At 43.2% G+C, this 26,554-nt stretch overlaps 1 protein-coding gene across 3 annotated transcripts; it reads left to right on the top strand.

Annotated features, from left to right (window-relative positions):
* Positions 1–1,096: 1,096 nt before the first annotated feature.
* Positions 1,097–20,377, top strand: MSANTD3 (Myb/SANT DNA binding domain containing 3). 3 transcript variants are annotated; one of them, XM_037017677.2, is made up of 3 exons: positions 1,097–1,252; positions 12,448–12,898; positions 19,228–20,377. In XM_037017677.2, exons 2-3 carry the CDS (start codon positions 12,481–12,483, stop codon positions 19,635–19,637), a joined length of 828 nt encoding a protein of 275 aa, XP_036873572.1. In that variant the 5' UTR covers positions 1,097–1,252; positions 12,448–12,480; the 3' UTR covers positions 19,638–20,377. The 3 variants fall into 3 exon arrangements, with proteins under 3 accessions (XP_036873572.1, XP_017504837.1, XP_017504842.1); XM_017649348.3 differs by lacking the exon at positions 1,097–1,252 and adding an exon at positions 1,309–1,550; XM_017649353.3 differs by lacking the exon at positions 1,097–1,252 and adding an exon at positions 1,567–1,585.
* Positions 20,378–26,554: the final 6,177 nt, after the last annotated feature.

Below are 26,554 nucleotides of genomic sequence, written 5' to 3'. Positions count from 1 at the left end.
TTAAAAAATATGGTATTGGTAAAAAATGCTAACCATCATACAAAATTTCAGCAAGTTGAAATTACTGATCACAGATCACTGTAACAAATATAACAGTAATGAAAGAGTCTGAAATGTTGCAAGAATTACCAAAGTGTGACAGACACCCCAAATGAGCAGATACTGTTGGAAAAATGGCGTTGGTAGACTAGCTCAACACAGAGTTGCCACAAACCTTCAATTTGTAAACAAAAAAAAAAAGCAGTAACTGCAAAGGGCAATAAAGCGAAGCGTGGTGAAATGAGATGTGCTTATAATTGTAATAAACACCATTGGACTGATCACTTTAGAGTGGCTAATTTTATGTTATGTAAATTTCACCTTAACTAAAATAAAAAGTTCAGCCGCCCTCTGCGCTTCTGAGCTTAGAATCTTCCCAATGGCTAAAAGGCAAAAGAAACACCTAGCTCCACTATCCCTGTTGAGGGGCAGTTAAAGGTGCATTGCCCTACAGCTTGATCCGCTGTGCATTCCTTCATCCGCGCATTAATTCCTGCTTGCTCAGCGCAGTGTCTGAATCAAGTCCTGGGCTCCAGAGAGCAAAGTCCCTGCCTTGGGAGCCACAGCGGGGCTGGGGGGAAGGGACACACGTCCTGCAAATTAAAAAACTAAACCAAACTGCGTGATGAACCCAGCAGAGTGTTGGCTGTTTCAAGTAGCACGGAGTCCCAAAAGAAAAGGGACCTTTTTCAGACAGGGGCTTGGACTGACCTAACTCGTGTCAATGGCCGCCAAACCCTTTGTGGAATATGCTGTTCTTCTTTTGTTGTTCAAGGAAATGAAACAGTCCTCCAGGCCCATGAGGAGCTCCTCTGCAAATACGGGAAAAGGCAACTCAATTGGCACCAAGCTGTCAGCACCGAGGAAGTGGGGACGGTGGGCGGGAGCCACCCCGGACCCCGCCCCACGCTTCCGGGAGGCCGGCGGCCGCAGCTCGGGAGGTGGGGACTGCGCGGGGCCGCGCTCCCGCCCTCCTCGACGCCGACGGACCCGCTGGCGGCGGGCGGCCCGCGAGGAGGGGGTGGCTCCCGGGCTTTGTGGCCGCGGTGCGCGCGGCGGGGCCTGGCCGGCCGGGGGCGCGCCACCGCCGCCCGGCGCTCCGCAGCCCGCGGCCCTCCCGGCCGCCCAGCCTGCGAGAGGAGCTCAGGCCACCCGCGCTTGCTTCTCGCCGGCCCCTTCCCCGGTCGCCGCGGCCGCCGCGCCGCCGCTGCAGGTAGGAGGCCCCAAGCCGGGCGGGCCGCAGCGGGGCGGGGGCGCAGGCTGCGCGTGCAGGGGCCGCGGGCCGGCGTGGCGGGCTTCCAGGCGGAGCCGCCGCGACCCCTGCCCTGCAGGCCGGGCGGCCGCCTCTGCGCGCCACGACGGGACTCGGTGTGCGGGGTCGGCCTGCGGCGTACAAAGCCCCAGAGCGCGGACCTGGGAGAGATTCAGCGGCGCCCCCGGGTCGGTGGACTCGGGACCCCCGGGCCGAGGAAGACGCTTGGAAGGATCCAGGTGGCCCCACTGTATGCCGGGTACTGTGCTCGGCGCTTTTCCGTACTTGTCTCCTGTAAGACCCCATGTGCCTCGTCCAAGGGTGTAATGGGAGGGGTCCCTCACTCGGAGGCCGACGTCCGAGCATCGCGTCCGTGCCCGCCTGACCTTGGGAACGCGCCTTTACTCCGAGCCTTTGGCCGCTGCTTCTGTAAACGGGGTGGTGGGTGGGGAGTGCGTGGTGTAATACCTACCTACCCCTCCCTACTATTGTGATAGAGACTGTGCTAAATGATCATAGCTAAATTTTGAGCACTTTCTGTGTACCAGGCTCTGGGTACTAGACAGTTGGCATGAGTTACTTAAATCAGCACCCTGGCGCTGAGAGGTAGCTACTGTAAATTGCACGAATAATCCTTATTTCCGAGTATGTTACAGTGAAGAATTTAGTTTCCCTTTTTCAGTTCAGGAGATTGGGTGGTTCTTAGCTGTGGTAACATTTACGATTACAAAAGTCCCTAAAGTATCAGGAGAGTGGTTACAGGATTGATTTGTCACACATTTAAAAGGAGGTAGGATCAAATCAGGACCACGGTGTGCACTTAAGTACTCAGGTAGGACGGTTGTGTTACCAAGGAAATAGTTGAATATTAATGCAAAAACAGAGTTCCTGAGTTAAGATTGAGGACTGCTATGAAAGTTTGAGGCCAGAGAGAGACAGGGAGTGGACTGGGGGAGAGGGAAGGATTCTGAATGTGGGAGAAGATACTGAGGAAGGACCCAGGATGCAATGCTGTCATCTTGTTCTGTGACACCCAGCCTCCTGCCTGGGGGTGGGGCAAGGGTGCTGGGGCAAGATCATAGGTTGTCTCTTCTCCCAGACCACCCAGAAGTATTTAGATGGGTTGAGAGCCAAGTGATTGGGCCTCCTAAAATACCGTCTCTTCTTGTGATTCCTAAAATTCATTTAATGTGTTTGAGATTGGGATGTTCACCAACCCTTAAGGTTGGTAAGACACTTAAAATACACAGGTCTGACTGATGTAATGGAGTGTCTTTTGAACACTGTTCCCTTGGTTAGAGAAGCAGTGGGCATGAGATTATTTGGAAGGGGTCAGTTTGGAATGGGGATCACTGGAAGACTTTGGAGCTTGAAGAAGGAAGAAAAGGCTGGAAGGTGTAGGGACTTGATCCAGAAGAAAGGGAGGAGGAGGAGGAGGAGCGGTGGCCTTCACAACAGCATCCGCAGGATATCCAAGCACCTAAGTTCTCTTACCACAGAGGTACCTTTCCTGTCCTGATTTGAGACTTTCTTATGTGAGTGTTGTGGAGGGTCAGGGCTGGGCTCAGGCTGACTTTCTCCTGAGCGAGCAGGAAAGGCTTCTTGGAGAAAGGTTATTTTGAAACTGGGCTGGGAAGGAGGGGGTATATGGACACAAAGGGATGTCACCTGAAGGTAGGGAGCAGTGTGCAGAGTGGAAAGAGCATGCTCTGGAGAGAGAGAGAATTTGGGGTTCGAATCCTAGCTCTGCCATTTCTCAGCCATGTAATTTGTGAGGATAAAACGATGTTTTCTCAAAGGCCTCGTAGGGAGTTCAGCAGGCACAGGTACCCTTTTCCCTGTCCATGGTGTTGTTCATTCAACAACTGTCTGCTGAGCACCCATCATATGCTGAGTCATATGCTTCATGCTGGGGGTACAGAAATGAGTCAGAAACTATGTATTCCCTCAGGAATTTCCCAGTCCAGTGAGGGAGACAGACACAAAGAGCAAATCACAAAGAATATGGGACATGCTATAGTGCAGTCATATGCGACTGGTATTGAGCTCAGAGGAATAATTTATTCTGGATAGAAAACTAAAAAGATGAGTATGAGACATGGCAGAGACTTTGAATGCTTCACCACCTCTTAGCTTCCGAAAATTTTACCCATTTCTTATCTTTGCCCCAATATGCTTCTGTTTCAAAAAAACCTAGTTGCAGTGTGTGCACAGTTTGTAAACAGCCTCAAACTCATTTTAGAAGGAAGCTGTTACAAATTTAATAAATATAATAGCCTAGTTGAGGAAGGCTTCACAAAAGTTTCACGGGAGGTGGAACTTGGAGGATGAAAATGTGCCTTTGGTGGACCTGGGGGTAAAGGATTCCAGCCAGAGGCAGCCCCACATACAGAGGCATGGGATCACAGCAGGTTCAAGGGTGTGAAGGTGAGTTTGGTTCTGGCTGGGCTGAAAAATAAATGCAAAGAGTGGTTTAGTGTGAGGTGGAGGGGGCAGTGTAATAGGGGCCCGATCTGGAAAGGCCTTGCATGCCCTGTGAGGAGTTTGGACTTTATCCTTTAGAGAGTCGGGGAGATGTCAGAGGTTTACACCAGGATGTGGCATGATTTCTGTGTTTTAGGATGATCCCTCTGGTAGCTGTGTGCAGGAGGGGCTGCAAGTTTAGGAGATCATTTTGGGGGACTAGGCCTGACCTCAGACATAGGCAGTGAAGATGGGAGAGGAAAGAATAGACACTGAAGTAAAATGAATGCTAAGTGTTGATGGTTGGTTACATGTGATTTAACAGCACTTTGCGGTTTCTGCTTTGAGCCAAGTTAATGTGGTTGAAATAATCAGAAATCAGGAGGTTTGAGGGTACGGGAATAATTAGTTTGCTTTTGGCTACAGAGAATTGGAGATTTCTGAGGTGCCATAAAGAATAGCAAGATAGAGGTGGCTGGTGAATAGTTGGAAATGTGTGCAGGTCTGGAGAAAGGCTTTCCCTGACAACACTACTTCTTTGGAGCACTTCCTGAGAATCTAGTGTGCTAAAGGTACAAATAAAATTTAGTTCCAAACATCAGGAACTCCTCCTCATATAGGGAGACCCTCAAGAATACGGATAGGTTGCAGAACGGAGTAATTCTGAGTGCTGCAGTAAGAGGTAAGTTCCTGGGACCCTTGGCCAAGAGATGTAAGACGTGGTTGTTGGCTGAAGCAGTGGGAGGAGAGGAGCAGGTACTCAAAGGCGAGACGCAGGCTGGAGTGGCAATACCTACCAAAGATGACTTTCTGTATTATACAAGTACTTTCTGTGGAGGACACTTTTATAATGATTCCAGGGAATTTCAGGGAGACTGGGTGGGGGTGGAGATGGTTTAGGATGGAGCTAGGGGAGGGGAGGCAGGAGTCAGGACTTTTAAGAACCTTCATCTGGTTTATAGAGAGAGGTGTGAGGGTGGTGGGGCGTGAGGTGGGAGCTTTGCCTTAAACACAAAAGGCTGGTTCCGCTCACGGTCACACTCAGACACAGATGGTAAAAATAAACACTTCCAGGTTACATGGCCGCCTGGAGTGGGTGGTGAAGGGGAAGAGGAGGGAGAGCTTTATAGGAAGCAAGTTCAGTGAAAGTTTGAAGATTGGAAGGCCCTCTGAAGGAAAGAAAGAAGACAGAGAGGCCGGTGAGTGGCCACTCTGGTAGACAGGTCTGAACGTGTGAGAGCAGGTGCACAGGAGTGGGTGCAGGAACAGCGAGGCCTGATCACTCTTGCCTCTGGATAAAGTGAAATCATGAAGGCACATAGTCATACTGAGGCTCTTAAAATTTGGCATACAATACATATTTACACGAAGCAGCCAGGAAATGATTCTTGTTAGGATAAATCTTCTATAAAGGGAGAAGGGAGATATTTTAGATTGTAGAACATCTAGATACAATTAGTAAACAACACAAGTGGCAAGCAGGTTAGTTTCAAGATATATTCCACAAATACTTATGGAGTGCCTACTGGGAACCCAGCACTCTGCCAGTTGCAGGGAAGAGATCCCCTCACCTGCTTTAGGCATTTTACCCAGAAGTACTTACTCCAGGGCTAAACCCGTGTGTAGGCCTTAAATGACCTCAAGTGCTGATAGCACTTTATTCTGTGTAGTGTTCTCTTCTGTTGGGTAGTAGCTCCTCTAGCCTCATAAATAATCAGAAAATACCAGCTGCAGAAAAGTTGTTGCAGCTGCAGTGCAGTTGGGCCTGCCCCCAAGTGGCCCTCACTGGAGGACGCCAACTGCAGCCTTAAGATAACACAAAGAAAGCGACGGGAGGAAAGGGGACTTGCCTGATGCAAGGCCTGTGCCCCAGGTTTTCAGATGGAATAGTAGGGAAGGCTTGAGGGCACCTAGCAGCAGGGCATCTTGCTGGTGAGTGGGTTCCAAAGAGGAGATGGCGGGGGTATGGGCTGAAAACAAATGATGAAGCTTTGCTCTTAGTCCATCTGTTACTAGGCCCCCAGGAAGCCCTGTTTTGCTCTGAGCCCATTTCCTCATCTGTAAGGTGAGAGGATTGGACTGAGGTCCCATTTTAGTTCTAACATGTTGGAATCAATGTTGTTTCCAAAAAAGGTTGTTTTGGGGATTCAGAGTCAGGAGAGTCGACAGGCCAGGATCAGAAATGGCCCTTCATCTCTTCAGAGCAAACTGATCACCCTGGCTCATTGCCATGTCTCCCGCAGCTCACCCAACACGTCTACAGCCCTCCTTTGTCTTTCCCAAGTCCTGGCCCTGCTTTGTTCTAAGGCTGATTCTAATTCCAACCTACCGTAACAGGAATGAAGGTTCTCATTCTAGATCTTCCTTTCCAAGTCCTGGAGTACTGTCCCTAGGCACATCTCTATCGTTGTGCTTCTCACACTCCTTGTCACCAGCCCTTCCCATAACACCCTGCGTTGTCATGTCTTCACTGGACTCTGTTCTCCTTGGTCTCCAAGAATACCTGTCTGATGCCTGCACAGAGTGGATGCTCAGTGGTCAAGCCCCAGGTGTCCACTTTGCCTCTGTTTTCTGTTAACCACCCCCACAACACACACACATATTCTGGCCATTTCTCACTTTGAAACAGTCTCTGGTGCGTGTACCTCCTCCTCCTCACTAACACTGTCACCATTCAGACTGCGGTTCCTTATCAATTACTTATCTGAATGATCTCCTTTAGCTCTCTCTATTGATATCCTATACATTCTCAAAGATCTCATTCAAATGTCCTCTTGTTCATGAAGAATGCAAGTGAATGTCTTCACTTCTCTGAAGGCGTAAGGTGCTGTGTGCTCTACGATGGTGTCTGTTTCAGCAGGCCTCTCGTTTAGTCACCAGCTGCTGTATGCCAGCACACCTTCCAGGTGTAAGGTTCAGCCTACCTTTGTGTCTCCCGCATATTCTGGGACAGTACTGAGCCTCTGGAAGGAGTCCATTACGTATTTGTTGAATTGTATGTCTGTGAAATGAAAGAGCCAATAAGTCTTTCAGTATATATTGTATATAGGCCATTATTCTACTTCCGGAAGCTGTTTAATATGGGTGGCAGGGATGGAGCGAACTAAAATTTATTGAAGCACTAGTCTATGTTGCTTCTTTACTCCTATTGCAGGACAGTTGTGCTGAGGCAATAAGACAGTGTAGGGGGTGTTAGCCCCATTTCACGGATGAAGCCCTGGGGATCAGTTGACTTGTCCAAAGTCACACAGCTAGGTGAGTGCTGAAGTCAGAATTTGAGCCTAGCTTTTCTCCAACCAGTGTCTTAATTCATTTCACTTCGCATTAAGAACGGTAGTTCATTAAGGTTTAAGGTTCTGACATCTGTTCCAGGTCTCAACACCACAGATTTTCAGTCACAGTTTACCATTCTGAGGATTGATTTCAAAGAACTCCCTTTTTCATAAAAAGAAATAAGTTAATGAAAAGCCAAGTCTCTCTAGTTGTTGCTCAAATTTTAGGATTTAGTTTGACCCTTGGTAGCCTTAAAATATCAGTAGATGGCATATTGGTCAGCTTGACTGTTGTAATAAAATTCCACAGACTAGTTGTCTTACACAACAGAAATTTATTTCTCACATTTCTGGAGACTGGGAAGCCCAAGATCAAGGTGCCTGCAAGGTGAGTTTCATTGTGAGGCCTCTTTTCTAGGCTTATAAGGCACCTGCCATCTCTGTGTGATCACAGGACCCCTTTGTGAGTCCTGGGGAAGAGTGGATGTAGAGAGAAAGTTCTCTGGTGTCTCTTACAAGGGCACTAATCCTCTGGAACTAGGGTCCCACCCTTCTTATCCCATTTAGCCTTAATTACTTCCTTAAAGGCCCAATCTCCAAATACACTCATCCTGGGGTTAGGGCTGCAGCATATGAATTTTGGGGGATAAAAACATTCAATCCATTACATTTTTGTTTGAAGGTAGATATTAAATGAACTTATTACAATCTTCTGGTGGTTTAGTCAATGTTAGTGTTTGGGAATCGTGTTGTTTCCTGTTTTTTTTGGTATTGTATTTATGCTGTTTTATTCTGTCCTGTCTAGCCCAAGGGGAAGTTCCATTGCATTTGTATTTTGCTATTTTATTTGGCCATTTTTATTTTAATGCAGCTTTTGGTGTACTGACTGCTTTATCATGTATGATACTCATTCTGTGCATGGTTGCTTATAACAAAATGTATTCATCCATTAAATGTTTAATGAAGGCCCACTATGTAAGGGTCACTGGACTGCATGTTGGACTACAATCACGCATAGAATGGGTAGCACTTTGTCTAGCAGAACAGCAGACAAAAAAGATGATATGCACTAAGCAAAGGTGGGGAGCAGGGAAGGCCAGTCTCTAATAAAAGCTGATATGCAGGGAAGGCTTGTTATATTGTCATCTATAACCAGTTAATCTACAGTGTGCTTTCTAGCCTTTTAGTTTCCATTAATAAACTTTGCCTGGAGATCTCTTACTTCTGGAAGTATTTGTTTGCTTAGGACTGTCGGCACTCAAGCAGAATGTCGGTGTTCTCCTGAGGAGTGAACCATTTTAAAGCACCATATTTTCTGTGCTGTCCTTTTCAAACATACATTCTAATCAGATCAACAGCAGAAATTATTTCAGAGCTCTGGTTAGAGTGAAGGAGGTACACCTGGGCAAGGGTTGAAGGAGGGGGAGTCTATGGGCCGTAGGTTTGAGACACAGAAGGCAGAGGTGATGGGGGCAGGGAGGGGAAGGGAAGAAGCCCCAAGTGGACACAAGCACGGACAGCTCCCTCTGAGATGTTGAACCCTAGGTACCTTTCCCTGCTGACAATTAGTTGCTGATTGATTTGTAATTTGAACAGGGATGCTAGAGGCTGTCACTAGGTTTGAAAGAAGAGAGCAAAGCAGAGCTGTGAACAGTGAGGGCACTGGCATCAGACCTGGGTTTGAGTCCTGGTTCTGCCACTTGCTATTTGTGTGACCGCAGGCAGGTTAGTGAGCCTCACTTCCCTGATCTGGAAAATAGAAATAATGAATGGTTAGTGGGAATAAAGAGCCTACTTCATGAGGCTGTTGGGAATCCATAGGGGACCTTTGGGGTACACTGTCTCATATCAGAATTCCTTTATACCCCTGCAGCATGCAACCACATAGTCCAGGGAGGCCTGCTCTACAAAATTAAGCAAAGTAAATTGGTAACTTTGGATTTACTTAGCTAGTGATTAAATAACAGTTTAGTTAATAGGCTATTAATGGTCCCCAGGTGTTGGTAATTCTAAGTATTTGCTTTTGAGAGCAGTTGTATAATTTCTTCTGATACTTTAATAAAGTGTTTTTTTTAAAACAGAAAATATTGTAGTGTAACAGATGATGCTCTTAGGGGCTATTTGTGGGTGGATTAAATGATATAGTGCATAGTAAGCACTTAGTATAGTGTCTAACCCACAGTAAGAATTTAAAAAAAAGACTCAACTGGTCACACTAAGGTCAACATCCTTTGTGGGTTTAGACTCCCCGTGGGCCCACCACCACCTGGTGGCAGCTAGTGGTACTGCACATACTGTAAGGAAGATTTATTAAATTGCTTAGAATTAGCTCTCTAATTTCAGTTCCACCAGATATCACAGGGGTTTTGTTCAGGGTATGGCTCATTTGCTTTAGAGCTGGAACTCGTATATCATTAAACAATTAAGTGGCATTTTTCACCTCCACAGTTGGCACAGAATAAAACAAATGTTAATAGCAAGAGTGGATGAAGTAGGGAGACAGATGTGTCATGTGCTAATTGTGGGAATTTCCGGAAGACAGATGGTGATGTAACAAAAGTCTTAAGTGTTTTCATCTTTTGGGGCAGCCATTCCTCTTGTAGGAATTTATCTTGAAGAAACAAAGATAGAAAAAAGGTTGATGTAGAAGGAAAAATGTTTTACATATAGATATACAAATAAATGCATATAAATAAAGTAGCATTACCTATAATAGAAAAAAATAGGGAACAATCCCTTTTTCATTTGTGATTCAGATTTCTCAGTCCTTACAGCAATGATTCTTTAAAGGATGGGGGATGGAGGAAAGTAGGCATATGGACATCTCCTGGGCAGAGGATTTGGGTTGTAAGATCAAAATGTGCTTTAGAAGCTGTGTAGTTTAAGAACATACAATATACATGTAAATTTCATAATAACTACAGAAAATAAAGTTGGACATAGACATCTTGGTAGCTAAAGATAATGAGTTATATTGTAGGGAGCATGTGTTAATTTCAATTTGGGGAACATTGATTCATAGGGAATAGTTGTATTGATGGAAGGTGAAAAATTAATTTTGGACCTTTGGGACAGAAGGAGCCTGGATTGTGTCCCCACAGGGATATTAGAGCAACGTGATTGAAGCACAGACCTGGGAAATTAGGGGTACAGGGACACATTCCCAAAGATTAATTTCCCCTTGTTTAGTTTTGCCCGAGACCTGAGGGTCAAACCACCTTTGACATGTGTCTAAATCTCTTGATCTGTGATAGTGATGTGCCCATAATGAATGGGAGGCAGGGTACCTGGTTTATGGGGATACTGACCACCTACTAATTCGAATATTCTAACCTTAACTTTTAGGATGAAGTAGTGTGAAGTGGGAGATCCTGATCAGGTTCAGTTGCCTTCATGTAAAGGCCATACTCCTTGGCCTCAATTTCAAGGCTCTCTGATGTGGCTTCATCTCTTCTAGCCTCAGGTCTAACAGATTTCAGCTACTCAAAACTGTGGTAACCTCTCCCCAGGCACAGTATATGAATAGCTGGCTTGTAATAGTGTGATTTTAAGTTAGCATGCCATATATTTAAAAGCCACAGCCTTTCCCCCCTAACTTTTTATTATGGAACTTGTCAAAGATGGAGAAAATAATTTAATGAATCTTTGTGTACCCTCCCCCTTGCTGATGTTCAGATGTCCCTTTTTTGGCCAGTGGGGCTCCTTTCAGGTTGGTTCCTAATCTTTTGACATGAGTTGGTCAGTTTTAAATAGACTTGTGCCCTCAGTATCTTGATGCTTACCTGTTACTCTGAAATATCAGAGACTTGGAGAACATAAGGACTGGGCTGTGTAGGCCCTTTCTGCAAAGGGGAACATGCAATGCTCACTTTATTGCTGTATTCAGTGTTACTTAGTGACATTCTTGATAATGTATTTGAATGGTTACTTTTGTAGGAAGCTTCCTGTGATTAAAAGATGTGGAAGAAGTATGGGGTCATAAAATGCTCATAGATTTTGGTGGAGTAAGACATTTTCTAAGCACCTTTTCTTTGAAAGTGGCTCAGTACTGGGGAGGTTGGCGAGATGACCTAAAGGGGTCATGGTTGAGTAATTTGGGCTCACTCAAGGTGAGAGCCCAAGAGATAGTAGTGAAATGAAAATAAAAATACCAGCCTATTGGAACCCATAGAAGCAGATTGCAGAACACAGGTTACCAGGGAATGGGGGTGGGAGTGGGGGGATGGGGAGATACTAGACAAAAGGGTAAAAAGTTGCGTTATGTAGGATGAATAAGTAAGTCTATGACTATACTTAATACTGTGTTGAATACTAAAATATACTAAGAGTAGATTCCAGTTTCTTTGGTCACACAAAAAAGATGGTAACTATGTGAGATGATATGTGAATTACCTGGACTGTAGTAATCATTTCACTATATATCAAACAAAATTTATGTATATTAAACATAATTTTTATTAAGAAACATAAGATATGTAGACTTTAATAACAATAATGAAGAAAATACGTTTTTAAAAGTTTAAATAATGTAAAATTTGTAACTTATAATATGTAATATATAATTATAAAGACTAAACGAATGTGTATTTAAAAAATGGCTATTATTTGGTATGTTTAAAAAAGAGAGAAGAATACCAGGCTATTAGGACAGTCTAGGTTCTTGACTTTCCAAGTAGCCATCTTTGTGATCTTGGACAATGTACTTCACCTTACATGCCATTACTTCCCTCAGTTGCAAGGAGGGCTTTGGACTCAATTTCTAAGCATCTTTCATCTTTTGAGATTATATAAATTATTTATAAAGGACTGTACACTTTTAAAAGTGGCCCTCAGACCTTAGGGATCACAGACTCCAAGCCCTCATTTTAAAAATGAAAAAACTGAGGTTCCTTTAGGAATGTAGGCCCATCCAAGATCATAGACACAGTGATAGAAATATCAGATCTTCTGGGGTGATTTCTTGATGATTCTGAAATCTTGATAATGTTTATGTTATGCATTATATTTAGTTACATAATAGCTTCTCTTGCCTTCAGCTGTGACAAAACTTTGAGAAAGCTGTTTAGTTCCAAAGTTGCCTAACGTGAATCTGGGGAATGATCAGTTCCCTGATATTAAGCAGAAATAAATTAACAAATTACCAGTTCCACATAGATGTTTAACTTTTCTGTTGCTGTTACATACCAGATACTCACAGAATGGCCAAGACCTACTCAAAGTACTTCCTTGAAAATCTGTTTTGAAGTAAAACCATTCCTAGTAAACTTCTGTATGTTTTCCTGAGCATCTCATAATTCAGCATTCATGGAAAAGAAAGTACTGTATTTCAGACCAGGGAATCAAGTCTGGGATGAAGCTTAAGCGATTTGCTGACATTTTTATTGCTGGAGTTAGTAATCCTTGTTTCCACTTCCTTTACAGGATAGCTAAAGGCCAGGACAAATACAGTGGAAAATGCAAAACAACGAAATTATAAAACCTGCCAAATACTTCTCAGAATTGGAAAAGAGCATCCTGCTTGCTTTAGTAGAAAAATACAAGTATGTGCTGGAATGTAAGAAAAGTGATGCGCGAACTATTGCCCTCAAGCAGCGCACCTGGCAGGCGCTTGCCCACGAATACAACTCTCAGCCAAGCGTGTCGCTGCGGGATTTCAAACAGCTGAAAAAGTGCTGGGAGAACATCAAGGCTCGGACCAAAAAAATTATGGCCCATGAGAGGAGAGAGAAGGTGAAACGGAGTGTCAGCCCTCTTCTGAGCACGCATGTCCTGGGGAAGGAAAAGATCGCCAGCATGCTGCCCGAGCAGCTCTACTTCCTGCAGAGCCCCCCGGAGGAGGAGCCCGAATACCACCCCGACTCCGCAGCCCAAGGTATCGGTTCCCGAGGCCAGCTTGCTTGTCCTCACTGGGTACCTATTTGACATTTTCATTTTAAATTCCTTATTTTGAGGGACTTTATAAACAAAGAGACTTTCTTATCAGACTTTCCCAATTCAGAGTCTCGGGAGGGAATCTATAGACCATTCAAATCATCTAGGGCTTAAAAACACAAGTGCTTGTTTATATCCTGGCTCTCTCTCTTAGATCTCTTATCTCTGTTTTTAGTTAAGACTGCAAATAGAGAAGTAACTCCAACCTCTTTTAAGGTGGGAATGGCCTGTATAAAGATTCATTGCAGTTTGCAGAAGGCACACCTTGAAGCAGAGAAAGATTCCTGGGGAGGCCAGGGGGCTGCTCAAAAGGTGCTCCAAGGACCCATCAAGCAATTGCCTAAAAAAAAAAATCTGATTCTTGGCTTGCAGAATGAGAAATTCACCTACTAGTGTCCCTGGAGTAGACAGAGCCCTGAGGGAGCGGTTCATTAGAAGTCACAAGAAACTGTCTAAAGCCAAGAACGTTACCAGGGTAGAGTGAAAAAGATAATAACTAAGTGAACTGAGTATACATTTTTGATTAGCACATTTTTCCCTGTAGGCAGATCATCCTGGGAGGCTAAAATAGGATTAAAAATTTGGTTGCTGATCATTTGACCAAGATTATGTCCAGACACCCAGTTGGCCAATCTCAGTGTTACGTTTCATGTCATAAACCTCACAGTTTTCCAGTATAGAAACCCTGTGTCCGAGTTTTGATTCTTGAGTTCCCAAGCCAGTGTACCTCCCAGCAGACAGTTTTTATATGGCCACTGCCATCTCTCTCACTCCTTCTCATTGCTGCTGCTGTGGCTGATGGAGCCCACAGCTAGTCGAGAGTGTCCTTGCTTTGGAGAAGTTACAGCGTCAGCCAGTGATTCTCCATCTTGCTGACCTCCCAGCCAACGAAGGGAGTGTTGTTTGGGGAGGGAGGAGGTGAATCTTCCTGTGAGATTTTGCTGAGGAAGACGCTGCTTTTAGTTAGCTTTGAAAAATCTTTGATCTGGATCTTTATAGGGCTATTCTAAGGGGACAGTCTTATTTTCCAATTTTTAAATTCTAGAGTAGGGTCTAGAAAGTTCATTACACAATTTTTTTTTCTTTTCAGAAGAAATAATGTAATTCATTTACTCATAAACTCAGTTTATAAATTTCAGCATGAAGGCAGTAAATGGATTCTCAGTGTCCTTCCTGTAGTGGCATGTGCTAGAGACTCACTTGTAAAAGAGATTTACTTCGAATTCGATATGTGTTCGTATATGACACATGAGACTTTTCTTTTTTTGCTGGTGATTATTAAAGTACAGCCATATGCTGCCTGTCCCTGTTTGCAGGTCAAATCTGAAGGGCAGTGGAGAACTGTAGTGCTCTGTCAGTGGAGAAGTAATCTTAGCGCTGGTAGTTAAGGTACTGGAACTCTTTCTAAACATTAAAACAGCTCAGAGGTTACCTCATTCATTTTGTATTATAGTTTACTTTCAAGACAGGAAAAGAAAGCTGGAATTGCCCATCATCCCTTCTGGATCTTGGTGGAAAAAAGGTTGAAAAGCTGCTGTAGGGTTATGGCTCTCATTCCACTGAGTGTATTTTGACACATGGATTCTGTATGGGGGGTGGGGTGGGGGGGTGTATATGTGTGTGTTTTACTTTAGTGTCTCTAACACTGTGCTCTTCAATCCAATAGCCTCAAGCTGCATGAGGCTAGTAAGCACTTGAAATGTGGGTAGACTGAATTGAGATGTGCTCTAAGTATACACACTGAATCTTTAAGCCTTAGTACCAAAAAGAGAATGTCAAATATCTTAATAATGTTTATATTAGTTACATGTTGAAATGATCATACCTTAGATATACTGAATTAAAAAATTACCAAATTTAATTTCACCTCTTTTTACTTTAATGTGGCAATGAGAAAATTTTAAATTACATGTGTATCTTGCATTATATTTCTATTGGGCAGCACTATTTCAACACCTTATAGACTTCCTATTACAGAATTAGATGCTCAGAGATGTGTGGGAGTTTGTTAAACAGGATGGAGTCTAGCGGTATTCCACTAGAGGCCTCCCTCCAACTATTTCTTGTGCGAGGTTTCAACTGCGTTATCTTGATCACCCTCTCCTGGATATTCTGTTTTGTCCATGACTTTCTTTAACTGTACATCTGTATTTGAACACAGTAGTCTTAAAAATTAACACTTAGGAATGTATTTGCAAAATACCAGTATTTTCCCCTTAAATATATTAAAACGAGTTCTACCCTGCAGATTTATGATATGTGATAATTTGGCTTTGATTTAACTTCCACATATCCTCCATTATCTCTGGGGAACAGATTTGCAGAACAAATGAAGGGAGTCAATAAAATTTGCTAGGGATGGTCAGGAGGGTAGAATGACTGCATGTCAAATACACTTAGAAAACTAACCTTTCATATAGTACTCAGATATCTTAAGAGAACTTATATTTAATTTTATATGCTGTTATAATACTACTATAAAGTTATAATCAAGTAATAAATAGGTATGCAAAGCTATAATTAAATAACACAAACATTTGTTAATAAAGTCCATTATTATTTTTTAGTCCAATCCTTTTCTTTTGGGGTGGGAATTCCAGCCCAGAGGACTGAATGACATTTCCAATCTTGGCACACTAGCATCGCTGCTCTGTGAAAAGCCCCTTTTTTTGTGTAGCTTATACATTTAGTCCATGATCTCCGCTCACCACTTTCATTGTTTTCTTTTGCCTCTTAATCATTTGGTGTGCTTGTGTCTTCTCTCATATGTTCTTGAGAGCATGCACTGGTGTTTTGTGTGCATATATTTTAAATTTACATAGATTAAAAATTGTGCTGTAGATACCATTGCTTTTTTTTTTTTTGGCCTTTCCTAAGAATGGTATTAAGATCTATTTCCACTACAGTGTGTAAGTCTAACGTTTGCTTCTTTTAGTTGATACATGATATTTTGTAGTGTGCATCCACCACATCTTATTTATCTATTTTCCCAGTCAGTCCTGTTTCCTTTGTTCTGTTGAGAAGAGCTGGGCTTTGGCCTGCACAGTTTCCTTCTCATCCTTTTACTGTCTCATCCTGCTGATACTAAACTTATTTCAGTTGCCCAAGTGTAAAAATACCCCCTTGACAGTGTTCTACATTCCCAGGTAAGCCCTTAAGTCTTCCTAACCATTTTGCACAAGACTGAGCTGTTTCCTACTTTGGATGGCTTTGTTTTACCTGGAAGAGAGATTATATGGTATGTGTTTGCAGTAGGTTGCCATTCCCAGGACAGTCTTTTTCCAATTAAGAGAAGATTCTTCCCATCTAACCACTAGCTTCCATTCATTGGAGCTAATACTTGTGTGAAAGTTAATTAACTACTCCATTGGGCTGCTCTAGTTTTAAGCCCTAGCTTCTGCTAGAGTCTTCTTAATAGACTTTTTTTTTCTTTTGGAATTTGTATATTAGCACACATCTAAATTAAAACGAATAGTTTTAAAGTAGAGTCATTTCTCTGCTCCCAGGCATGAACATACCGTCATTATGTTCATAGCTCTGGAGAGAAATTTGAAAATACAAATTTGGATATACACCCATATTCTAATGATAGGTGTTTTTGTAGTGGATGGAATTTGGAGGCTGTATTTTAAGTCATCAGCTGAGCAGTGAAGTAGTGAGAGGTTGGGTATTGTAGGAGTCGAGCTTGGCTTTTGGAGTCTTGAGTCCTGGTTCTTTCAACTACCCAAATGACTTGGATGCTGTGTTTGATTTTCTATAATACCTCCTCAAGGGGTTGTAAGGATTAAATGAGGTAATGCTGTAAAGCACTAGCCTAGTGCCTTGTTAGTGACTTAGAAAATGATGGCTGCTGTCATCATCCTCATCAGGCCTCGAATGCCTAGAATTGTTGAGATTAAAATGAACGTTTAGAAACTGGGAGAGATGAGCAGCATTGTGAACTTTAAAGACTCAGAGGAGCATCCAGAACTGTCCTCTGGGATGAAATCAAAGAGAAAAGAGGCTAAAAGTACCAAATGTGTCTAATGTGTCCAGTCTTCAAAGAAGACACCTTCAGATCTCAGACCAGAATGGAAGCAGATGAGGTAATCCTCTTTGCGATGCACACATCTGAGGGACCCTATTCTCAGTGCTAAGCCTTCCCAGCCCTTTGTCCTGTGTCTCTGCTCTCCCCTCAGAACCCTGTTCTTTCTACATTGTTGTGCTGTGTTGGAAGTGACGTGACCCACTGTGTGTGACCCACTGCAGCCAATTCACCCCCACACATTTCTTATATGCCAAGCAGTGTACCAGGCCCTGTGCTAGCTTTTCCATGAGGATGAATAAGAGGCAGTTTCCCTCATCAAAGTATTCAGAGACCTGAAGGGGCACTAGTAAAACCACCAGTTTTAATGTGCTCTGCCAGAGGTAGGCTCAGGATGCAGCAGGAGCAAGAAGGAAGGATATTTAATAGAGGCCACAGCCCTTGGAGTTGGGAAAGATTCCTAGGGAGACATTTTCATGATCTGGATGACACAGAAGTACCTTTAACCTTCTCTTTCAAAAGTAAAATGTTTTGCCTTTTCTTTAATCTTAATGAGGAACTAGTTATGGTTGTTACCTACCCCTTGGAGTGAAATAATCTAAACAGCAGTCACTTGCCTTTTATTAACAGAGTATTATGAGTTAGGTTCCCCTGAGTAGCCATTAACATTCCCAGCATCCCATCTCCTGGAATTATGAGTGGACTCAATAATGTAATTAACTCTTATAATAAATTGATATTATTTTTCTCCAAGGAGACAATTTTCATTATTGGAAATGTAAAGCTTCCCAAGAAAGCCTTGGAGTCACAGCCAGAAGACTCCATGGGTTAGTGGAGTTAGTGGCTGTATTGAAACTCTCTAATTGATGTTAATGTCATTGCCCTATGAAGATACCTGGTGCAAATGTGGCCCCACCAAAAGTCACATCTTTTTGTGTCTATAAGTTCTTTCCCCTGTGTTCAGAGCTTCAGCCAATAAATATATACTAGGTGTCCATTATGTACCAAACAAAATAATTGACATCCAAGAATAAAAGAAATGAATAAGGCATGGTCGTCAAATAATACTAAAATGTGTTAAGTGTCTTAACAGAAGAGTGTATATAGAGAGAGAAAGGAGAGAGCTGAGGTTTCACAGAGCAAGTGGCCCTGATCTGAGTGAAGTAGGGGCTGTCTGGAGGTTGAGAAAAGAAGACTGGAGTAAGAGTGTGTGTTTGAGTGAGGAGGGGAAGGGGACACAGAGTGAGCCTAACATCAGCCTGAAGGAACAGCGAGGGAAAGTTATGACAAAAAGCACAGCCTCTAAAACATGTGAGTAGATTGTAGTAGGATTAGAGGACTATTTTGTAAAGAAGGCAGGAAAGATAAAGGCAGGTCAGAACCAGATTATGAGGGTTACCTAGGGTGGATTTAAAGCAGCCAAAGATGGGAATCCCAGGGACACAGTGAAAGGTAAGAAGTAGGTGGAACAAGAGTCTGAGTCTTTAAAGGAGGCTTTGAGGAGAGTCAGACAGGAGGCTATAGAAAACTTAGGCGAGAGCATTGGTTCAGAAGCTAATAAAGAAATTGAAAAGATTGTCAGGTGCCAGGAAGGGGTTACATAAGAGGGGCACTGACAAGTGTCCTTGAGATCTGAATATTGCCCCCCACATGACAGTGCCATAGAAATGGCATGTTGAGGAAGTGAAGCCATGGAGTATAGACTTGTCTTTCAAGGAAGAACATTTGTAAGATGGTCATATCCAGGGTAAGGGTTAGGACCTGTGACCAGGAACAGAGCAATGCCATCCTTGTGGAGTTTGAACACGTGTTCATGGCTGAATAAGAAACCAAGAAAGGGAAGTTGAACTGAGGGAGGATTTAATCTGAAAACCCACTGTTGGCCTCATACTGTGTGTGGTCTTTTGAGCACTTGGAGTTATGCACACTTCAGTTTAGAATTTGTATCAATGTAACAAGGTGTCCAATTCTTGACAAGTGCAGTCTCTGATCACTGGTCCCGTAACCTGCAGTTCTAGAAATGATATGACAAAATCCTTTTTCATTATTCCTAAGGGGAAACCTGCATTTGATTTATGGGCTCTTAAAAAGTCAGGTGTGGCAAGGGTACCTATAGACATGGAGGCCAAAGCAGATGCTATTTCAAATACATCCTGTATCCTGTAATGGGGGACCCTGTCATTAGAAATAGGATTGATTTGCTCTCTGTAAAACCTTTGAACATGTTTTCTGCTACTGTTTTTCAGAATCATTTGCTGTTTCAAATAGAGAACTGTGCGATGATGAGAAAGAGTTCATACATTTTCCAGTATGTGAGGGGACCTCTCAACCTGAACCCTCGTGTTCAGCTGTCAGAATAACAGCCAATAAAAACTACAGGAGCAAAACCTCTCAGGAAGGTGCTTTAAAAAAGATGCATGAGGAAGAACACCATCAACAAATGTCCATCTTACAACTGCAGCTGATACAAATGAATGAGGTGCATGTGGCCAAAATCCAGCAGATAGAGCGGGAGTGTGAGATGGCAGAGGAGGAACACAGGATAAAAATGGAAGTTCTCAATAAAAAGAAGATGTATTGGGAAAGAAAACTACAAACTTTTACCAAGGAATGGCCTGTTTCCTCATTTAACCGGCCCTTTCCCAATTCACCCTAGACTGTGGTGGAGGGGTGGCTCACCTTGTAATGAATATGTGCCAGCAAAGAAAGTCTGGAACATGAACTTGTGGTCAGTAACCTGTAAAGAGCTACATCTGGGAAAATTAGAGTGGTAGTAGTCACTTATTTAAGAATACATTCAGGTAAACAGCTGCACCCTATGTGCCCCTAATGTGGCAAAGAAGCTGTTATAGTCTTCAGAAAATGATCACTATGAATGCTATAAATCTGAATGTAATGTCTCTCAATTAGAATTCATACAAGAACCATGTGTGAGTGTTGTAGTATTTTTTTAAGCAAATGCAAGTGTGACTATAAAGGAGTGTGGCTGATTTTTTTTTTTTTTAATAGCAGAACTTTTCTATCCAAATGAATGCCCTCCTGTTGAAAGTGGCTGTCCTGAGAGGCCACGTGTTTCTCTGTTGGTGATGTTGTTGCTCAGAACTTGCTAGACGCCTTCAGGAAACCTCCATGAGTGCTGCAGCGCCTTTTCCATTTTTTTCAGTGTCATCCTTTGAGTGTGGATTTTCTGATTTTAAACAGCCCAACATCTGAAGGATATTTTCTAGTGTGGTTCAGAAACTGCCTTTTTAGGCCTTTCCCTGAAGAGGAGTTCCAGAGAATGTCTCCAACAATGGTAGCTTTCTTGGAACTAAGGATGTGTCTGCTTTGAGGGAGAAATGTTCATTTAGATTTTACATTCTGTCATGTTTGTTTTATTAAAAGATGAGACTTGTAGTTTTACAGTCACACCGTGTATGTTTTTTTAAGGTGCTGTCTCCTGCACTGTGCTCCAGTTTTTGCTTTCCTTCTAGTTTCCTCCCAACTTTGTGCTCCTGAGTTAATTGTTTCCCTTGTTTTCAGTCTTTCGCCACCTAAGGAAAGACCCTTCCCTTGCTCATGGTGCTAGCTAATAGTGATGCTGTGTAGTTTGTATTACATGGTTAGCATTGGACTTCTTCAGAATCCATTAACCAGCATACTTGGAAATACAGATTGACAAATGGATGTTTTGATTGAGCCGTGATACGGCTTCTCCTGTAGCCTAGTGTTAAAAACAGCCTGAGGAATTGGGCACAGTAGTAGCTGAAGAAGCAAGTGACACTTAACGTGCCAAGGCAAGTCAGCATTTTCTGAGAATGAAATTTCAAGGCCATGAGGTAGAGGAAGAGAAATATGTGACAGACGCTATACAGGGAGTGTAGGACTAGGAGTCAGGGCCTGAATTCTGAGTTCGGCTCTGCCTGAAACTGCTGCTGTGGGTAATTGCTTTTCATCTGTGGGTGTGGTCTTTCCTGTCCATGTAGTAAGGGAGTTGGTCTAGGTGATGTTCAGCATTTGCTACAACTCCTTGACTATGGTATGGTCTGCATAGTCTTAGATGGGTACTGCTAATGTCAGAATTATCCAGAGGGCATGGGTGAAGGGGAGCAATTGCTTACTACAGTGGCTAAGCTTTTTTATTTTTTGAATTTGGTTATTGGAGATTGTTAGGTCAGGAAGGTACATGTGTAGTTATTTATGTACTGCATAAAACTTAAATGGATACTGATTCATTTTATACACCGATCATATTTTGAGTATTTTAGAGGTAGTTATTTGAAGGAAAGACTAGTCTTTGAAGACTAATCTTTGAAAGGAAGGCTCTTTTTAAGGACTGGAATTCTTTAGTTTTTACCCAGTGGACCCTTAGAGAAGAGACATCTGGATGAAGTTCCTGGCCGCAGTGGCCCGAGGGACACGGCCTTGGCTCTCCACACACTCCCACTCCCTCGGGACTCGGGCAGGGAGCAGAAGGCCTTCGGCGCTCATGTGAACTGAGAATGTCCCTCTGCGTCACTTAGTGATCCATCTGGAAATCTTGTTAATATACAGATTATGGAGCAGGGCCTGAGATTCTGCCTTTCTTACAAAATCCAAGGTTATACCAGTTCTGCTTGTCTGGTCACCACACTTCTGTGTAGCAAGGTTTAGAAGACCCTGTGAAATTTTACTTATTCTCAAAAAAATATCTGGGTTAGGTACATTTTTGGGTACAGCCATGTGCTGGATATTATTCTTTTTCAGAATTTACCACTCAAGCACACAAACAACAATGTAGAACAACACAAAAAATGTGTACACATATAATAGAACTATAAAGGCATTGAACTAATTCCTAACCAAACAAATAAAGGATAATTAAACAACCAGCCTAAAGCACCGTACTCTACTGGTAAAGGGCATTTATGAGTCTGTAACAGTAGTTTTCAACCCTGGCTTTGTATTAGAAGTAGTATTTCATAAATAATTAGTTCCACTGGGGCCTACTCCCAAAGGATTATATTTCAGCTGACCTGGGTTGGGGCCTGGTCCTCTATATTTTTTGGAAACTTTATATATTATGATACATAATTGGGAATGAGAACCACTGGTGTAGAGCTCACAGCTGTGTCTCACTTGATCCTTAATCCTGTGAGGTCATGCACAAAAGAGAAATGATGCTCAGAGAAGAACCACCAGCACCAGGCTGGTAGCCAGTAAATGGCTAAGCAGAAGCTGGGTCCCAGGTCTCTTGAGCCCAGAACAGCCCCTGCCTGCCTGCCCCCAGGCTTTCCCTCAAAGTTAACCATGTCATGGGTTTTATCTTGAGAGCCAGATCACATCTACAGTGTACTTGTGGTGTCTCCATTCATGAACAGGTCCATCCCAATTCATTTCACTTTGGAGCAATTCCTGACCTAAGGTGGAAATGCAATAACCATTTATTGGTAGGTGCTGTAGGGAATAGACAGATGAATATTAAGACACAGTTCACCATCCCCAGTCCTGCCAAACCATGGAGACAGCCCAGCAGGGAAGTAAGGTTTCTACACAGCTGTCACATACTTGCTCAGTGCATTTCTTCAAGTGCATTTGAGAATCAGAACAAATGCCACCTCCTTGGGAAAGGAAGGCCTCCTGGAGGGGGTGGCATTTGGACAGGTGATGATCAGAAAGAAGACTATCACTAGATAAAAGTTCCTGTTGAAGATTCCAGATGATGAGATGCATAATTGGGAGGCAGGGAGAACATGGGGAATTTGCAAATTGGGCAGTAATGTGATCAAAACTGCTCCAAGAGGAAGATGAGAAGATGGAACTGACTTCTCCAGGGAAGGCTGGAATCCAGAAGATGAGGTGGGAGGGTCTGGCCCTGGTTAGGATGGGCTGATATGAGGACCTAGAGGGGCTGTAGTAAAACTGAGGGAGACCAACATAAAGGGCATTGCAGAGTGGAATCAGTCATGCAGAGCAGTTGACTGCTTTTGGTGGAGAGGACAGGTAAGGCTTTAAAGCTAGATGCCTGGAAGGCTGATGCTGCCAATGGAAATAAAGGAAGAAAGGATGCCTTTCCTGCTCTGATCCAACCTGGGAGAGGTCCACATGCAAACTAGTGCTATTGCTTGCCCCTCAGCCGCAAACACCAGCCCCTCCAACTCCTCTTTGCTCTGACAGCTGTTTGTTCTGCCTGTTCATCTGATCCTCGAGGCCCTCTTTGCAGGGTCCTTGTCAGCCCACCCATTTGGTGCTGCCTCTGCCGTCAGTACTTCCATACAGCTGGTGGTGGTTAAGTCACCACCTTTCACAGTGGCTTCATAATAGAAAGATTAGAAAATGTTCTTTCTTTGTCTTGAGCTCAAGTCTTCCCTAGAGAGTTGGCACCCACAAATTTCAGTGCTTGTTTTTTTTAACATTCCACGTTGTATAAAGGAGCATTGGCTGAGAGGGGCTGTTAATGCCCATTATGCCTATTGCAGCCTCTTTATAAATGATCAAACCTGGAATCCTATCCTATTATGGATCAAACATTTAGGTAATGTTTAGGACTTTTCAGGGAGAATCTTAAAATGCATTGGCCTTTTCCCCCCCAAGAAGAAAGAATAGGAAGAGAGGCGGCATGATGGGAGAGTGCATTTGAGTTGTCAACAGCCTCTGCAGTGTCGGGTCAATTACATCAGCACTTGGTCTGGACCAGGACAAAGGAATGGTTCTGCCTCCTGGGAATGTCAGAGGAACACGATAATTATACTTGGCAAAGCCACGAGAAGTGGCTCTGTAATGTCATTGCTAAGAATTATCCTTTTAATAGCATTTCTGGGTGTCTGAACTTTTCAAATGGAGTGGCACTTCTTTTCTGCTGTGGCTTTCCTTTCTGTCAGGCTGCTTCCCAGCTGGTACCCCTGTTCTTCCTTTAATATCACTGTGTGCTTCCTCTTCTGTCTTCCTCCTTCCCAGCCCTGTTTCTACAATCCCGCCTTCTGTACCCACAATAGCTCCCACTCTCCTGTTTAAGAAGTGGAGTCATGTGAGAACATAAGGAAAACAGTTACCAAAGGACAGTATATTCCACGTCTGGTATCAACAAGGTGAAGTGTAGCCTTGGACTAGTCAAATTATTGACAACTTGCTGCCATGCTGCCTCTGCTTTTTATGTTGGTTGAACTGAGAAGGCATGGGAAAGGTCTCCAGTGGTCCCTGACCACACAGAGTCTTTTCCTCACTGTGCTATAGATTATGCCCTTCAACACAATTTGCTAATCTCTGCCTCAGTTTCTCCATCTGTGAAAGTGGTGTAATACTTATCTACCTCCCTTGAATGTTGTAAAGATTAGTCTATGTTAGTAAAGCACTTTTGAAATAAAGAGTGATGTAAAGCATTTTAACATTACTGTTGTCATTGTGGCATTGGAGGGTGCCCTCCTGTACAGATGCTGCCCAGTAGGGGAAGGACCCCAGGAATGCCATGGTTTAGGAATACTCAGTGTAGAAAACTTCCATAATAGATACAAGAGTGTGATTACTTTCTTTGTGAAAAATTTGAACATGGCATTTCTATAAACAGCCCTTTGGTGCATTTAGAGTGATAACTCTTTTCACAGAAGAGCGATTTATGTAAGACTTTTAAAGAACATATCTATTGTGCCTCTATTACCCAATATAATTGTTGTGTTTGCAAGCTGATTATTCACCTAACAGTGCAGGTTTATCACCATTAGGTAGAAAACTTCTACATTTTCTAAATGCCAAGATTATGTGTGGAGGTTCTCTCACTGTGGCTGCTGATTGGAATGGACAGAATGGTGATCCTGCTACTTCTGAATGAGAGGAGTGGAAGCTCTAGTTCTACTTGTAAAATCTCCTTACATTACTGCCAGGGTGGTGGGAAAAACTAATCGTGTACATTAAAGGTCTCAGAGTGTGGGGTTCTTTGTCCATAAACATGGGCTCCCTTAACTACTGGTGACTGTCAAGAGATTCAGTTAGGTTCTGGTCTTAATTTTCTCTTTTATGGGTTTATTAGGGAAAAAATTTCAAACCATGTTATTTTAGAAATTACTTGAATCAAAAGGATGCCTGGTAGAGTGGAAATACTCTAAGAAGCAGTAGGAGTTAAGGTTCTAGTTCTGTTTTCCCCACCACCTGATTCAGATTCCGGAGTGAGCAAGAAGGAAAGGAGGCCGGTGCTCCGCTGGTGAGGTGCACTGGATCTACATTCTTATCCTAGAGCCTCAAAGAGTGTTTTTGGGTGGGGCTGGTATTAGATTTTCTGCTGGACTGGAAGGCAGTCACTCTAGGCACTCCGCCACTGGGAAATCTGGGGGTAGTTGGGCAGATCTACTTTCATGGGGTCATGCAGAGCCCCAGGCTGAAGGGGAGAAACTATTCAGGGGATGTTCTTCTCACTGTAGTGGCAGAAGCACAAGAGGGCAGCCCAGATATAGGAGCCCATTTCCAATGTCAGTGTCATACCTGCTAATCTCTCCTTGGCCAAAGCAAGTCACATGACAGCCCAAAGTCAAGGGGAAGGAAGCAGACGCCTCTCCTGAGGAAAGGAGGTATTTCAAATGGCAGTCTAATTGACCATGTATCAAAGGTGGGAGGGGAACTAGTGCAACACCACGGGGCTGGAGATTATAAATCAGGGAACAGAGAATCGATGGGGAAAATGCATTCCTCTTTCTCATCTTCTACTAAGATAACCCTTCTTTACTTCTTCCTTTTTTTCCCCAGGGGTAGGAGGCTTTAAAATAGTGATGACAATTGAACATATTTCATAGGGATATTGGACTAAATAAGCAATACTTATTTAGTTGTATGTATTTAGAACAGAGCCTGGCACATAATAAACACTCTAATTTTTAGGTTTGAGTTAAAATCTTCTTGATTAAAACCTTTTCATATGACCTTTTTTTCTATCAAGGTCATATAGCTTCTAAACAGGGATGGAGAGATTCGAACGCAAGTGGCCTAGCTCTGGAACTCACACTTCTAACAGAATACACAGTCTTTCTATTCAGAGCCTGAATTCAAATTTCAGTTTTGCAAAGAACATGACCTGAATATCAGACCGTCAGCTGTATGATGCTTATGTCCCAAGATTGCTGTAAGGATTACATGAGAATACAAACATGGAAGAGCCACATCAACTATAAAAACAAAAACAAAATCTGTAGAACCTCTCTTCTGATACTGTTACAAGAGAATCCAAGACTCTTCTCCCACCAAAAACTTCATCTTAACCTGTCCTTCCAGCCTCCCCACTCTGTGACAGTCCCTGCACACACTCATCAGTCTCTTGGTTTCAGAGCCAGGCTCTGTGAAATTACTTCCCTTGATCCCTTTACCTGGAGTGCTCTCAGCCTCTCTACAACCCCTCCCCATCACCTGTGCTGCTGAACTGTCACCCATTCTTCAAGGTCAAGTAACACAAGGATGTATTCCTGGACCTGGTCTCTGGTCTCAGCTTTGCTGGTAACTCAGCTTGTGATCGAGGGCAAGTTACTAGGTCTCTGGATAGTAACTTAATTTCTTGTTTCTAAAATAGAGATGTTGGAAGAGAGGATCTCTAAAATCCCTTCCCCTGTTCTAGTCAGTCTAATTCTGAAGTTAAAC

The sequence above is a fragment of the Manis javanica genome, chromosome 2 (genome assembly GCF_040802235.1).
Source record: "Manis javanica isolate MJ-LG chromosome 2, MJ_LKY, whole genome shotgun sequence".
Taxonomy (NCBI): Eukaryota; Metazoa; Chordata; class Mammalia; order Pholidota; family Manidae; genus Manis; species Manis javanica.
This window is presented reverse-complemented; position numbering and strand designations above follow the sequence as displayed.